Raw genomic sequence first — 17,666 nt, 5'->3', positions numbered from 1 at the left:
ATTGCTGTGTTCTATTTTTGGATTTACAGCTCCTGAAATTCAAATTCGCTCAACTTGCAGCATCCTGAGTGATATGTTCTCATTGGGAATGGTAATTTGTGCAATATTCAATCATGGACGACCATTAATTCAAGCAAATAACTCCACTTCAGCGTATTTAAAGCAATTAGAATTGGTAAGTCAAAATCCATTACAAATACCTATAGTTTAATTTGATTTAATTCATATAAGTATATTTACACACTCTATAATAATATTACGAATTGCATCCCATTTGCGAGTATAGCATTTTAATAACTAGATGCCTATGCAAGCCACTAAACTCAATTGAATGTTCCGAATGTTCTAAATGACTATACGTTGTTGATGTGTTTTTAATGATTAACTTGCTGCTTTATTAATAATTAAATGTCTAATGCACAAATTCTATTTAAAATCAGACCCGGATCAGGAGATGTTTTAAAAATCAGGAGATGTTTTAAAAATGTAGCGCCCGACTCACTATCCAGCGAATATTAACCTGCTCATAGAGTGAGTACCCCTAGATTGGCGGTAACTGTAATGGCTGCCCACCCTTGGCAACGGCTTCTGCCTCAAGGTTACCTACCCTCAACTAGGCAAGAGAATATGAGAATCCACAAGAGAATGTAGGAGAGCACTGAGAGAGTAATTAGATGAGAGAATGGCAAAGAGTGCTGATTAGTGTAGAACGGCAAAGAGTGCTGATGTGTGTAGAGCTGTAGAGAGAGTCAGACGGAGCTCAGCCTTGTGCTGGTATGGCTGCAAGCTCAAAGTGCTCTGTAGTTTTAGTTTTGAGGACTACGAGGGTTGAGGTTATTAGAGGAGTTGACCAAAGCCCTGTGGCGACCCCTATTCAGGGCGTCACAAAAATAAGTATATATACAATGTAAATATATATATACAAATATAAAATATAATAGATAGCTGGCATGTTACAGATTAATGAGAAAAGAGGATGTACTAGTAAGTTTTACTTACGGGCTATGATTCTTTTTTTAGAGGTCAGCGCAAGAGTGACTACATTTGATGAAAGTGAAGTGAAATCTGGCAGAAAATTCAAGTGTGTCAAAGATTGGGACTGTCAAATTCTGGTCAAGTTAATTTTTTTAGTAGAAGGAAAAATTTATAATCAACACGCCAGACACAAAGAGTAGGTTCATAAAGCTTCTGTAACTTATAAAGCCCGTAAAACTTAATTTATTGATTCAGTTACCAAATACCTTTCATCACTACATACATGGAAGAGTTTCCTTAATTAATCTACTTACATTAGTAAATTCACAAAGTAATTCCCTTTTTAGAAATGAGATTTACCTAGAAAAGTTTTTTACAAAAACAGAGATGCATGAAGTGTGTGAAAATGAGTCAATGGAAATTTCCCAACAAGTTTCATCCGCAACATTGTTCTCCCACGGAGCAAATATAGAGTTTTCGCCATAGTGAATTTCAATGAGAAATTAGTTTACAGTTTTACGATTATCCTCTCAACTTATTAAAACCATTAACGGCTACCTCACCATAAATCCTCGGTGGACGGTTCTGTGCACACACACCCCCACATCCCGTGAAAACCCCTTCATGAATTATTTTACATTGTAATTTATGCAAAAGTCCTAGGATAAAATGTCGAGATATCTCATGTGATATTTAATGAGGATATTTTCCATCTCACTCCTGGGCCTCTTATGTGTCCTGTGATCCTTTCCATATACTGCACCAATGGTATAAGTTAGTAGACAAAGTTACAGATGTTTTTCTATTACTTGTTGCCAATTAATTATACATCATGGCGGAAATGTTAATTAATATGCAATATCATCCATGTTGAAGATTCCACGAAGAACTTTTCATCTATTGGCAGGCGATGATGCCAAATTATTTATCTAATTATACTAATTAGTCACACTTTAAATGTGTTTAATTTGTATTGGCATTTCAATGCTTCAAAGAAATATCAGCATTACTTCAGATGCTTAAAGATATTACTTTAAGGATTGATAGGCTGATTTAATGGATTTGCTCTTTCTTTCACCCAACATACCCCACCAACTGTTGCCCAACCCCGAGAAATCAGTATACTTTTCTTGAAGAAACCGTCGATACCGATCAGACGAAGGGATTAATTTACAAAATTCCACTTGCAATCGAAACTACATTTAATTAGCTTTCGATTAATACCTATCTCATCACCCGGATCGATTTATTAATATAAAAAAAGTTAGTGTCAAGATTCGAGAAATTCCTTAAACATTTTGTTCAACAAAAAGTGACTTTTCTTCACAGAATAGAGGTTATTCCATCCCCTGTTTCATGCCCACAATTTTACCTTGAAGCATAATTCTGCAAATAATTACCCACTAATACCAATGAAAATCACACCGCGTGGTAAATTCGAATAAAGTAGTAACTAAGAAAAAAAATTTCCACTAATTTTTATGGAGACCTCCTGCGGCGCCTATAACTACGTTAATTTTTTTTAGCTTTCATTTTACTGGAAAACAATTTATATGGCTAACATTTCTGTGTAATTTGTGAATTAGTGCAAACAGAATTATGGAAATTTTGCCTGGAATTTAGATAACAAAGTACAAAAAAATGTTAGGGGATAGGAAAAAGCTTAATTCTGCTTCTGATGGATTTATTGCTCAGCAAATAAATTGATGACGGTGAATTGCAGAGACATGCACCTCTCTATATCCATTTATCATCCTCATGCAATCACAAGGTGGGAATAAGAGTGGTTTCTAAGCACCTTTCAGCAAAATTGCTTCCATCGATTTATCATTTTTCACCTCAAATAAAACATTTTCCAATAGCGGTTGTAGAATGATACTTTAATGAAAGATCATTTACAATTCTACTTAAAGGCACAGATGTTGTGCTACTTTGTATAAATAGAGCTAAAATGTTTTTCAGCTTTGATATTTAGATAATTTTTTTTAGCATTCTTCAATTTTATCAAAATATTCAATAGTCCTTTTTTTTCTCCGTACAACTAAACATTCAAGAATTTAAGAATTTGTGTTAATTTCTTAAGAATTATCCAACCATAAAATATGGAAAACCACGTTGTGAGGAAAAAATAATCTAAAATTTATGTTTAATCACATTCTTGATAAAAAATGTAATTTCCTTCATGTAAGAAAATGGGCATGCACAATTGCTACTAAAAGTTGCAACAAATTAGGTGCTTTTTGCAATTTCCGTCCCATTTTCTCCCTACAACGCTCTACTATCGCTTTCCCTTTCCCCTTATCCTGTGATTTCCTGTTTTATACTTAAGATGTAGTGAAAAAAAATGCAATTTACGCCATAAATCGCTTTATTAAAATGTTCTATTTGACTTTGTGTGTCGACAGTTGGACGATGGCGTGCACAATATGCTTCCCCGTGTTCCAATACCCTTACAAGAGGCAACCTCGCGACTAGTCAACAAAGAACCAACTTCAAGGCCCACCGCTCAACTTCTTCAGTTGATCAAGTATTTTGCGTAAGTTCTCATTATGCTTTTAGTTACCTATGCACCTACATATGTTGTAAGTACAACTAAATTGGCACTGATTGGTGCATTCACCAACAAAGGCAATGTATACAAAGTTATGCGCACATTCTCTAGAAGAGATAATAGCACAGATGGGGCTTTTGTATGCAATTATCTATTCCACTTGATTTAATTTTCAACTAATATCCTGTCAATTGTATGTCTTCATGTTTGTTATTAGCCACGTCAGACAATTTCCTCTTCCTTCCAAAGACATTAAGCTTGACTCTATAAACAAGGAAGAATATTTCAAAGGAATTCAAATACACAACATATCGAATGGAAATTATTTAAAATTATTTGTGTAGATAAATCGAAACATAATAATTAATTACTGTCCTTTCGCAATTATATCATGTTGAAAGATTTAACCACACCATACAAAATAAGCTATATCGTGTCACGAACGGATTTTAAAAAAATTATCTATCTATACTATCTACGAAAGGATTTTTCCGCCATTAATCAAAATTCCATTGTAATTATAAACTGACATTGTGTAAAAAAATCTTTTGTCAAGAAACAACAAGTATTTTCCACTCTTAGTAAATTCTTAGCATATGTTGACGCATATATCTTGCCATATATTCTTACACACATGAACAATGGGAAAATACGGGAAAATAGAGGTAAATAATGGTCTAATTTGTATAATTTTGCAATACATCTTTTAAAGGAGATGCAAAAGTTTTTCCAAACAATATTTTTGTGTTTTTTTCTCTGTAAATCAATGACATTCTTTCTTGTGAAACGTAATCTTTTACACGCGTAGTCAAAATTCCACGCATATCCTTGCAAAATACTAAAATAAAATCAAGAAATATATATAGGTACTCCTTCTTTTCGAAGAAAATAAACATACATACCTACATGTGGATATGTGTACCGAATAAAATGCGAGACAGTGTTGTGGAAAATGATTCTATTTTTTTCCTCCATAAAAGAAAGCATTTATTTTAGTAAATTTTCATACTCCACTCACCTTCATTTTGCGTTGAAAATAATGATCAATAACATTGCAATAGAGTGGAAATGAATTTTCAATCAACTTCAAAGGGATTCTTATAAATCTCGAAAATCTTTATATACAATATACCTACTGTAAAATATACATATGTATTTGTAAATGAAATCGACTTTTCCGCTCCAAGTAATTTCCTTTTGCGCGTGCTTCTTATAGTATATAATTGATTATGTAGGTATAGCATTGAAGTATGTTTAAAGTGGTGTAGTAAAATTAGGTTTTAATATATATTTCAATGCATTCCAATTTATGTCCTTTAATTTTGTGCTATTTTCCCACAAAAAAGAAGATTAAAAAAAAACATAACCACCTGTTAACTTATTTCTAAGAAAATGTTTCTATCAAAATTTATAAATGAACTAAATAAAAGTTTTATGGAAATCAAAATAAAATTCTATACCTACAGATTTCATTAGATAAACATTGTTCTTGATGGTTTAAATTTTATAAGTTATATTCGGTTTAATTTTACAATAAGTCATTTAGTTGTGATATATTTTGTTTCCACTCCTTTTGTTTCGTATAACTTTGTTTATGATTAATTCAGCCCCAAGTTATATTCAGATTAGATTCAGAAATGATCGCGTTATTGTCGCTCTCAGTCCACTGCGGCTAAAATAAACCAGATAAACTTATTGTGAAATCCTCAATTATCATCATAATCTGCTTTATTTAGTCAAAAGCCCTAGGCTAGTACCGAAACCTAGGATGCAGTTTGGCTTGATCTTCCACGCGTCATGTGGTTCTATCACATAGGCACTTATATATTTGCGTCTTCTGCCCATTAGTGCTTCGAAATAGAATTCCATTTCAAAGAATTTGCAGGTAAAGTTCTGTGAGATTTTGATGTTGTACAGATGCTTTATTAGACGACATATTACCTGTCATCAGCTCTGAGATTTTTAGGTTCTTCCTATTCAATCTATCTCCATTTCTATTCTATATTGAGAAACAACTTTTCTTTCTTCTCCGTCATAATGTTCTATCAATTTAACTATATGAGCAGATTACCATTGACCAACTATAAAAAAATGGAATTTATTGCTGTCTGTCTTATAAAGGTATAACATTTTCTCAACATTTCCCCCGGGCTATTGCCATTCCGGAATGGCAATAGCAAATATAGTTCAGAAAAAAATCTTTTCACGGATGGGATCAGTAAATCTGCGGCAAACAGAAAATCATGAAACCAGGAAGAATCTCTCAGTTGGGGGGTAATTCAATATTCTCTCATCATCCAATTTGCACCAAAGCAATATTTCTGGGTAAATTAATTCTTGCGCAGTGTGTGCTAGATAAAATATTATATGTATGTGTATATGAGGAGTAGGATAGTGGTGGGAATCAATTAATCCGATGAGGCCTTTGATGAAAAATAATTCTCTAACATGCCTCATTTGGGGCCGACAGATGGGCCAATGGAGATAGGAAAATCTTCCACTTTTTTTTCTTATGCTTCTACTCTTGGTTGGATTGAACAAGGATAATGAGCCTAATGTGGCGGCGTGGTGTCTAATGGTAATGACAAAATTATGTTGTTGAGTTAAATATGTTTTAGTAAGGAAAATATGGGATGTGGAAAGAACATTATGCTTTCTTTTACTCAAACATGTGGTGCACCATACGGTGTGGAAGAAATTGGCGGTTGACTGGGACTGAATGAGTAGGTATTATCAGGTTGGGAGAGGTGATATAGCGTGGGTTGGCGTACGTAAATACAGAGTGTGTGAAAGTTACCATGCACGTAAAAGAAAAATCTACATCCCTTTAGTGTAGTATAAGATATGGCGAGAACATCCTCCCACAAGAACAAACCGTCAGGTACAGGGGGATTCAGGAGATGAGTGACAAAGTCATTTAAGTTTCCCGCCATTCTGTAGTTGTCCCCATCACACAATTCTGCGGTTTTGAGAAGATCCTTATCACCATTCGGTGCCAAATCCCCTCACACACAGGAAACCACATTCCCATATACATAACATACATATAGATATATGGCTCGACATGCGTTGACACAGTTTTAGCCAGTTTTATGCCATTTCAAATACTCATTAAACCAACAAGGTTCAAATACTTCAGCATTAGTTATAAAATCCAGAGATTATTGATAATTTGCATATTTTTTAACATAATTTTTTTGTTCGTTCTTTCTTCGTTATTAGATTTTTTTAACACATTAAAGAACAAAAAAAATGATTTTTTTGGTTTCCAGAGTTCTAATATTTATCATGCAATTTAGAGTATGGGGGACCGGGGTTAAAAAAGTCACTTATGGGTTTAGAAAAAACTCAAAATATCATATTTCCTAAATAAATACATATAGCGAAATGTACCTATAACTCATTTTTTTAGGAAATTTACTGCCCTATAACTCTTTCTCAGATCATTTTATTATATCTAGATAGGAAATATGATATTTTAGGCTTTTTTCCTAACCCTTAAGTAACTTTATTAGCCCCGCCCTCCCCTAATACTGATAAATTAGGACAGCAATGCACTAGAGCATAGCACTCTATGTTGATGGGAGATATAGAAAACAATGTATGGAGATATTCCTTGAAAAATATGCACAAGAATGAACTTTTTTTTTATCAAAATTAAAAACTTAAGAAAATCGAAATATTTTCCAAAAACTTACTGGAAATGATTTCCCATAGTAGAATTTTAAAATTAAAGTAAAATCTTACGGAAATAAATACTTTTAAACTACATTCAAAATACAGAATAGAGATCAGAAAAAAACATAAATCATATACTTGTATTTGCATAAAAAGGAAGCAGACTGGGGAGGATTTACCTTTAATGATACGAGATATATGAATGATTAGTGGTCTTCTTCAGGTGTGGCAGTAGGACTTCCTCTTGTACCTTTAACGATACGATGTAATGAATGATTAGTGAAAGAATCTTGTTGTATGTCTTGGGAGGCTTCTTGGTGTACCTGTGAAGTATACGGTATGGATTAATATGATATCCTCCGGATCGAAGGCGCGCTTCTTTGTCCGGCTGTTCACAGGCCCAGTTGCACTTGAAACACGTGGATTTTCTTTTCTCACTAATATGTCCTTTATTTGCTCCTTAAACTTCCCACAATTTCTCACATATATTTTTCACAATCTCCTCTTTTATTTCCTCCACTCTAAATACAAATTTTCTTTACTTTTCTTAACAAATTATTTAATTAAAAATTTCAAATTCTTCCCACGACTCACTAAGATAGCGGTGATACAAAAAGTGCCCTTGATAATTTTATACTTCAATTTTATACACGGAGCTCGGCTCAATCTCGGGCAATATTGATTTCGCCGAATTGAAATAATTCAATGTTTAAATTCAACTGAAATTCATTCTAATTCTCAACACAGACAATTATTTTTTTTATGAACTGGACGCTGCCTGTGTAAAACATTATTAAAAAAACTCTTTTAAAAGTATAATAATATCAACTTTTTGCAACCATAAGAATGCATTCTATAATGAGGATTCATGTTAAATATGAACATTCCGAGAGGCGCACAGAGATGGAAAAAAAACTAGATATTTACTTATCCAATTAATTAGTACAGCAGTGCGGAAGAGAAATTAATTTTCCTTAAACTCTATCTCGTGCCATTAATTACAACGAGGCACCCACCCTTCAATGATTTTTCTGCATTTATTGCACACATAAACAACGGATGATCTGTGAGTTCTGGGGGATGAGGAAAGGAACGGAAATTGAAAATTATCACTCAAATTGCACACAACTCCCAACAACAAATGGATGAGAGAGTTTAAAAAAAAACCCGGAGATAGAACATAAAATTGTGTGGGTGGTTTTATTCGTTGAATACTTAACCATAAATGAGTGGATGTGTGTGGCTGCGTGTGTGTATGTAGTTATGTCCCCATCAAATGTCGGAAACAATTCACCTATTTTTCACAAACTGTACATAAAAGTTTTTTATGCTATTTTCAGTGATCCCGCAGTTCATGCCCTCCAGTTTCTCGATGTGATAAATATGAAGGATTCACCGCAAAAGGTGAACTTCTATCGAACAACACTTAAAGACGTTCTTCCTTATATACCACGAGTAAGTTTCTTTCCTTTTTCGCCTATCAGAACATCGACGTTTTACTTGCACAACCCTATAAATCTCAACCTTTTAATTTTTATTTATTTTTTTAATCCCACCCTCACCCAAAGGTCTTCAGGTCATTACACCTACATGTAGGACCGCTATACTTAATTTTTGTTATTGCTGCAATGTGAGCTAAATATCGATATACATTGACTGACAAAATGTATTAATATTATTATATAGGTTTTAACTCTAAAAAATATTAAATTTGGCCAAGTAAAATTCTAATTTACACCTCACTATATAGTTTTTTGATTCTCCTGAAAATTTTTTAAAATTATATATATTGTAGAAATTTTTGCAAGTGAAACATCGACATACAAAACTATTCTCAAGAACATGGATTTAGGTATTTCTTGTTTTTTTTTATTCAGAAATTGTGGTGGCAACACGTTTGGCCCTCTCTTCAACCTGACCTCAAAACCCAGGACTCACTAGCAGCTGTTCTCCAGCCCATCCTCGTGCTGGTCCAGGAATCCACTGTGGATGAATATGAAGAAACTATTTTGCCCATTTTTCGGTAAGACAGCTTTTTCAACACAAAAACTTTTCTCCTCGCCATAAATATTCACTGCCATTCCTCGCATAACGTTCCGCTCTCTAGTTCTTCCAGAAGTCTAACTTAGGGAATTGTAGATGAAAAGTACATGGAATGGATATTTATTGTTGCAAAACTACTCCATGAGCGAAGTTACATAGAAATGCAACAAATAAATAATTTAAAAATTAAAAAGAGAAGGTTTAAAATAAATTCATAATAAAATGTTTGTAAAGTTGGTCATGTTCATTCAACTTTAAAGAAAATATCCATTAGATTCTCTTTTATTCAAAGGACAAAGTACTTCCAACTATTCATCATACCCATCCATAATAAAGCTTCATATGGAATTGATTGAAAACTTCGCACAATACTCCAGAACGCATGCAAGTTTCAATCCTCTTTACGCATTTTCCATTATCCTTGAAACTTGGTGTTCGCCACGAAGTGGAACATTGACGAATTATCCACAATGCTACATTCTCTTGAAAAAAATAAGAACTTAAAAAACACATTTTTTCTATTTAAAAGATCTTACAATACATAAACTTTCCTTCCGATGATTAGGTTGAAAAAAAAAATTCTGGAAATTAGTGGGTGTGAAAGAAGCTTTACTAAATTGACAGGAATTAAATTAAAACTACATACATATCTACCCATATATATTTTACAAACTCATTTCATCATGGTACTTTATCAAAAGTTTCTCATAAAGAAAAGAGAAAGTGAGAAAAAAATATCCTTGAGCTTTCCATTAAGTTTCCCAGACGGGTGAGTTAACTTAAAGGGGGGAAACGTAATATCTTGGTAGGAAAAATTTGCATGTCTAATGCGAGGGAAAGTTGTAGAGAGTTTTCGCTAAATGTCTCTTACAGAAAAATATTTCCTTTACTTTCAGTTCCCTCTTTGTGTCGCCTAAAACTGTCCAGGCCACCGTGACGCTGCTGGAAAATTTACATTTAATACTGCAGAAGACGTCCCGAGATGAAATTCGCCTGGAAATTCTCCCACTCCTCTTCAATGCCTTCGAAAGTACCACGATCCAGGTGCAGGTAGGTGTATTTCACTGTAAAAGTCCATCACTAACTTTTGATTGATACTCCACCTTATACCCAACCACACGTATACCCCCAGAATTGCTTTTCAATTAAAACTTCAAGACAGTGTGTGTATCGTCTCCTTGATCACACGCTAGACATTTTAATGCATGGGTGGGGTGAGTGGTTTTTTAAACTCCTATCCCAGTTCTTCGTTACAAAAAAGACCCCTTAAATACTTTGTAAAGTCATTGCTACTTTTGTATGTTTGTTTTATCATCCCTCAGAATGCCGCCCTTGTGGCAGTCATAAATGTGTATGAATATCTGGATGAGATGGCCATCAGACGGATGATCCTTCCAAAGATGAAGCTTGTGTTCGAGAAGAATCAGAGTGACCTTAAGATTATGGCTAATGTGCTGCAGTGCATTGAGAAAATCTTCGACAAGCTGGACAAGTCGCAGATCATCGATGAGGTACTCCCACTTCTCTGGGAGGTACGCCTCTCAGATCCCGAAATAATCCTTCGTGTTGTGCGTGAGTATATTTATATATACATATATTTATACCATTGTTCAGGCCAAGTGTGTCCCCCAAGTAAAAAAAAATACCCATCGTCAAATATGAAAAGCTAACGAACTGGAAAAATGCTCCTGGAGAGAAAAATTGACAAGGGATTTTCATTTTTGCTACAACCACACCACCCCATTCAGTCAAAAAGTCCTTTATATATATCTTTCCTGGCTTGGTGGCGAGATGGATGCGAGAGCCATAAAATCGCACGAACGACTTTCATAATTTCAAGGGAGATTTGTCGCCTTGCCAATCACCCAGAATGCCAAAATGCTATGTGGGACGAAAAAGTGCCTCAAGACATAACCCTCTCACCCTTTAGTTGTCATCCCCATCTCACTCCTGTATACCTCCCGTAGCACTTTAAAGTTTCCTGTACAACCCTACTTTTCTAATATCGTCACTGAAAATCCCGAAGAAATCCTTTTAAAAAAATTATTACAAGGAATAAACCTTTTTTTTCTTAATTTTAATTCTTAGAAATAGCTTTCGCTCTGAATAAAATAACATTTAAATGTGAAACATATTAACAGTGTATTTTTATAAATTTAATCTTTTTCTATAAAACCTTTTATGAAATTTAGAATTTCTTATAACAGAATATTTTAATCTTACATAAAAATATTAAACTAACATTTGTGTTTAAACCTGGCGTGGGACAATTTTTGGACGAAATTTCCTACCCCTGGCGACGACCGGAAAAACAAAGAAAATATTGAACTAACCCTTTTCATAAGGCTCAAAATATTTAGAATATTTTTTAAAACGTTTTTATCTACAAACGATTTGATTTGATTATAAAATCCAGCATAAATTATATATAAATAATATTTATTATCAATAGAGAACATAGTAAGGAAAATGAAAGCTCATATAAAAGCTTTTCGTGCCATTAAGTTGTCACACAAATTGACTGCTTCGTTAGTGAAAATTCTATTAATTTGAAACAAAATATTTCTGACACTCTACCCATGAGATTTTTTTAAGTATAAATCAGCAATTTTATCAATTGATAATAATTGACATAATTTAACTTTTATTATACTTTAGATATGTACGATGAATATTTCAATGGTACTTACATTATTGTTGGTGTAGGATAAATCCTTCCGATTGCGTCAGCCAAGGGACGGTAGGTCAACCCAAACGCATCCTTTCAATTTTAGGGGCCAATCGAAAGGATTTATCCTACACCAACAAAAACATAAAATTCCGTCAAATTCCACTAGGGTACTTATATTAAGTATATTGTTATTGCAACAATTATTATTACTAATTAAGTTTCATTAGATAATTACTCTTTTTTCAATAATTTATCGTGCATTTTAGTTCGTAGGAAAAGCACTAAAATCGCACGATAAATAAATTCACAGCATTTATGTGGGTGAAAGCAAAAATATACCTCCTCCCATTTGACCACATTATTTGCCAAAGGAGCTGTTCCTTCCTTATGTGCGTCGGATGGAACATACAATACGACGTCAGAGAGAAGAGTAAATCCAATCAACAGCCTCGAAAGATATCGAGAGGCTATTATTGCAAACAATAAGAATCTACTTGTAGCGTCCGACTTCTATTAATAGTGGAGCACTATGCTCCCGATAAGTCCAGTGTTTGTCTCTTGATCCATTGAGTCAGTGGTGATTTCCGACGAGTATAGCATTTCCTTATACACCACCCAACCACCCAAAATTGCCCTCATAGTCACTAAACACCGAACTAGTGTGAGTTTAGAGGATTTTCTCTTCGCATTGAGCTCGCTTATTTAGGGATGGTTGTGCGTAAGGGAAACGACATTGGTTAGATGTTTTCGTATGTTTTCAAATTATTTTGAAGCCATTTAGTGGTTATGTCCTGACAATATTATTCACAATTATCATAATTCTTGTTTAGGTAGGTAGCTCTCATTCTTTTTTCTTATATATTTGCTATATTTGTTACGATTTTAACGATTTATGATCAGCCAATTCTGATCTTAATTTTTCCAACTTCCAAATTAACTTTAAAAAAATAAAGCTTTTTATGACTATTTAGGTAATGTAACAAATACAACGTTTTTAATAAGTTAAAAATCATTTTTGATCTGAATTTGAAACAATTTTAAGGGCAAAATGTGGTCGGTAAAAAACACTATATTAGTTGGTGTTCCACTTCGTGGCCTACACCAAGTATTTTAACCATTTTAAGTAAAAGTTTTTTTTTTTTTCAAATAATATTTTTTTCTCTTAAAATATATCCATAGACATTCAAAGAATTTGTCAGGCGTCCTTTATATCTATTATTTTTTATTTCATTATCTTCATCTATATAATAAAGAAAGGTCTCTCTAAAATTTCGTTCCTGTTCATCTATGCATTTCTACACCGTTGGTCCGATCGTGATGAAATTTGGTACAGAGACTCCTGATACCAGGCGGTTTTTACCAACGACATTCATTTTCCCCCCAGAGCTCCCCTTCTCATAGCCCCCATATAGAATTCATGATTTTTTGACTACTTTTTGAATTCGGCGCCATAAATGTTGTGTGAAATTCACTTTTTCCCTTTGAAATATCTGTTGGAGGTTTTTGCGTGGCCCATCTATATAATAAAGAAAGGTCTCTCTAAAATTTTGTTCCTGATCATCTATGCATTTCTACACCGTTGGTCCGATCGTGATGAAATTTGGTACAGAGACTCCTGATACCAGGCGGTTTTTACCAACGACATTCATTTTCCCCCCAGAGCTCCCCTTCTCATAGCCCCCATATAGAATTCATGATTTTTTGACTACTTTTTGAATTCGGCGCCATAAATGTTGTGTGAAATTCACTTTTTCCCTTTGAAATATCTGTTGGAGGTTTTTGCGTGGCCCATCTATATAATAAAGAAAGGTCTCTCTAAAATTTCGTTCCTGTTCATCTATGCATTTCTACACCGTTGGTCCGATCGCGATGAAATTTGGTACAGAGACTCCTGATACCAGGCGGTTTTTACCAACGACATTAATTTTCCCCCCAGAGCCCCCCTTCATATAGCCCCCATATAGAATTCATGCTTTTTTGACTACTTTTTGAATTCGGCGCCATAAATGTTGTGTGAAATTCACTTTTTCCCTTTGAAATATCTGTTGGAGGTTTTTGCGTGGCCCATCTATATAATAAAGAAAGGTCTCTCTAAAATTTTGTTCCTGATCATCTATGCATTTCTACACCGTTGGTCCGATCGTGATGAAATTTGGTACAGAGACTCCTGATACCAGGCGGTTTTTACCAACGACATTCATTTTCCCCCCAGAGCTCCCCTTCTCATAGCCCCCATATAGAATTCATGATTTTTTGACTACTTTTTGAATTCGGCGCCATAAATGTTGTGTGAAATTCACTTTTTCCCTTTGAAATATCTGTTGGAGGTTTTTGCGTGGCCCATCTTCTTCTATATAATAAAGAAAGGTCTCTCTAAAATTTCGTTCCTGTTCATCTATGCATTTCTACACCGTTGGTCCGATCGCGATGAAATTTGGTACAGAGACTCCTGATACCAGGCGGTTTTTACCAACGACATTCATTTTCCCCCCAGAGCCCCCTTCATATAGCCCCCATATAGAATTCATGCTTTTTTGACTACTTTTTGAATTCGGCGCCATAAATGTTGTGTGAAATTCACTTTTTCCCTTTGAAATATCTGTTGGAGGTTTTGTGTGGCCCATCTTTCTTCTTCTTCTCTTCTATATAATAAAGAAAGGTCTCTTTAAAATTTCGTTCCTGTTCATCTATGCATTTCTGCACCGTTGGTCCGATCGTGATGAAATTTGGTACAGAGACTCCTGATACCAGGCGGTTTTTACCAACGAATACATTTTCTATTGGACTTCATCTCAATTATTTACTCTATATAAAATTTGCGCGAAGCGCAACAAATGCCCGCGAAGCGGGGCGAGGTAAATTGGAGCGAAGCGACAATTTACCTCGTCTATATAATAAAGAAAGGTCTGTCTATAATTTCGTTCCTGTTCAGCTATGCACTCATAGAACAAACTCCCGTTTTATCACCGCAAAGTGATAAATACGGAATTCTCTTATATGAAACACCACTTTTGCAGTGATAAATACAGAATTTTTTCTATGAGTGTGCATTTCTACACCCTTGGGTCGATCACGATGAAATTTGGTACAGAGTCCACTGATACCGGCCGGTTTTTACCAAAGACATTCATTTCCCCCCCGGAGCCCCCCTTAATGTAGCCTCCATATAAAATTCATGCTTTTTTGACAACTTTTTGAATTCGGCGCCATAAATATTGTGCGAAATTCACTTTTTCTCTTTGCATTTTTTTTTTGGAATTGATAAGTGGCCCTTATAAACCTTCACTTTTTTTTCACCATAAAATTTGCGCGAATCGCAATAAGTCCCCGCGAAGCGTGGCGAGGAAATTTGCAGCGAAGCGACAATTTACCTCGTTTTATTAAATACTAGTAAACCCGAGCTCCCAATCACGTGCGAGCAGATTTCATTAAAAAATATACTAGGGTAGGGTATATATCTTAATATATAAAGCTGAAAAGTTTGTGTTTGTAGTTTGTTTGTTTGTTTGTGGCACATGAACTCCTCCGAAACGGCTGGGCCGATCTTGATGAAGTTTGGTATGGGGGTAGAGGGGGTCAATACGGGTTGCAAACGCTATATGGGATTCTGCCCCAACCCCCCTTTATAGCGCCCCCACAGAAAAATTGATTTTTTCTTATTTTCTACCTGTTGAAGGGTCAGATAACGGGATTTTTTTAATTTAAAAATATTTCAGGATTCCGTATTATTCATCCCCATTACTAATATACGCCCCCCTTTTATAGCTTAAAATTGAATTTGCTCACACATGATTGGGGGCTCGGGTTAGAAAAGTCTGTTTTTTGGTAATCAGTCGTGTTCGGCTATACAAGTCTACACCGTTTGACCGATCGTGATGAAATTTGGTACAGAGGCTCCTTAACAGGCGGTTTCGAGTGACCGTATCCATTTTCCCCCAAAGCCTCCCTTCAGGTAGCCCCCATATAAAAGTCATGAATTTTATACGAATTTTTGAATTTCGCCCCGGAAATATTTGAAAATGAATTCTTCTCTTTGCAATTTTTTTTTTCTTTGGGTTTGATGAGTAGCCCTAATCTACTTATAAATCATCACAATTTTTTTCTCTCTAAAATTTGCGCGAAGCGCAAAATCCCCCGCGAAGCGGGGCGAGGAAAATTGGAGCGAAGCGACAATTTACCTCGTAGGGTATATAATAAGCGTATATAATAGGGTCAGATAACGGATCTTTTTTTTAATTCTAAAGAATTTGTCGGGGTACTCTATTATTTACCGCCCCTCCCTCCGCGCAATATACGCTCCACAATTACTGTTTCATAAAGCAATTCGCTCACACGTGATTAAGGGCTCGGGTTGACAAGTATGTATAATATTTCTCTGATATTTTTCTGAAAATTAGTTTTCCTCTTACTTTCTAAATTAATTAGTTGGTGTTCCGCTTCGTGGTCAACTTTCCCTTTGGTGTACAAATAAAATAAATGACAGGACATTTCTATGTCTTTATCAGCATTTCCCACTCACGGAAAAGCTCCCTCCCTTGTTGTTTGGCGCTAAAAATTCCATTCACCGAAAATGATATTAATTAACGAGGTAAAATGAATTGGTATAATTGTTTACCATATTGAATGGGACTTTTGTTTAATTTTTACAATAAAATTTTTAGGTTTTTAAAATTATTAGACCTTCTAGAACAAAAAATTATCTATCAATAACAAAACTTTAATACCAAAGAAAAATTGGTAAGCGAGTGAAGGAAAGTTTGGCTGCTGCTTCAGTGAAGGAGTCTTAATTTTATCACTGCTGACTAGATGGTGTGTGTACGTTAGAATTTTTATGAGTATACCCCATCAATTTGGCGGCAAGTATCGAAGCACATCCCATTTGTTAGGATATTTATGATTGCTATTCACTCGGTCCTGCCGTCTCAATTATGCTTCCTGGGTTTTTATTGGATGCGGCCAATTCTATGCGAATTTATATCCACAATTAAGGCTCAAAGGGACGCGCGGTTCCTTTTTGTTGGAAGAGAAACAACCTGAAAATTGAACAAATAACATACACACACAAAATCGATTACTGGGGAAGCTTTTACACGCAGTAGAAATTTGAGGGGCTCTTTTCAATCAATTACGTGTGAGTGGGTGATGGTATGAAATTGGACGAATAAGAGGAGGGTGGGGGCGGGTGTTCAACCGTGTATCATCTTTATTGTCCATTCTTTTGTGAGCACGCACCATCCCTCATCGAGAAATGATCTCATATTTCAAGACGCCTGGTGAGCTTTTGCAAAAATCCCACTCATAAAACCAACGAACATGGTACAAAATATTTGTTTTGCACGGTGAAAAAATATTTATGTTAAAGCAAGATAATAGTCAGAGTGCGGAAGAAGGATGTATATTGTATATATAAGAAGAGGACTGTTTTCCTTTTGCCAATTCATTTCTTGTCCTTCGTCACACAGCAAGGAGCGTCTGCAGGATAAACACATAGCTATAGGAAAGGGTAAACCATACCACCCATTGTGTCGATTAGTTTCATTACATCACGTTCCACTCCAGCACCTTTTTCTTTCTTTGTCCTGCAAACGCTCCAACACTCTCCCATAGTCCATCATCCCCCAAAACCGCTTTTCCGATTATGTATAACCAAAAAGTTCCCTCCACAAAATTACAAATATTTTATCTCGACAATACTCTGAATATATTTTCTTTTTTTCCGGAGAGGTCTGGACGAACACTTCATTTTAT

General features: G+C 35.0%; 1 protein-coding gene across 9 annotated transcripts in view; it reads left to right on the top strand.

Moving 5' to 3' along the window:
- LOC129793348 (SCY1-like protein 2) overlaps positions 1–17,666 on the top strand; it is a 78,373-nt gene that overhangs the window by 22,643 nt on the left and 38,064 nt on the right. For all 9 annotated transcript variants that reach the window (XM_055833270.1, XM_055833272.1, XM_055833271.1 and 6 more), the window contains exons 7-12: positions 30–175; positions 3,381–3,511; positions 8,545–8,659; positions 9,082–9,227; positions 10,144–10,297; positions 10,570–10,819. In XM_055833270.1, coding sequence (XP_055689245.1) covers positions 30–175; positions 3,381–3,511; positions 8,545–8,659; positions 9,082–9,227; positions 10,144–10,297; positions 10,570–10,819 — 942 coding nt within the window. The remainder of the gene's footprint in view (positions 1–29; positions 176–3,380; positions 3,512–8,544; positions 8,660–9,081; positions 9,228–10,143; positions 10,298–10,569; positions 10,820–17,666) is intronic.

This window comes from Lutzomyia longipalpis, chromosome 3 (genome assembly GCF_024334085.1).
Source record: "Lutzomyia longipalpis isolate SR_M1_2022 chromosome 3, ASM2433408v1".
Classification (NCBI taxonomy): domain Eukaryota; kingdom Metazoa; phylum Arthropoda; class Insecta; order Diptera; family Psychodidae; genus Lutzomyia; species Lutzomyia longipalpis.
Note: the sequence above shows the minus strand (reverse complement) of the source record. Positions and strands in the feature narration are given on the sequence as shown.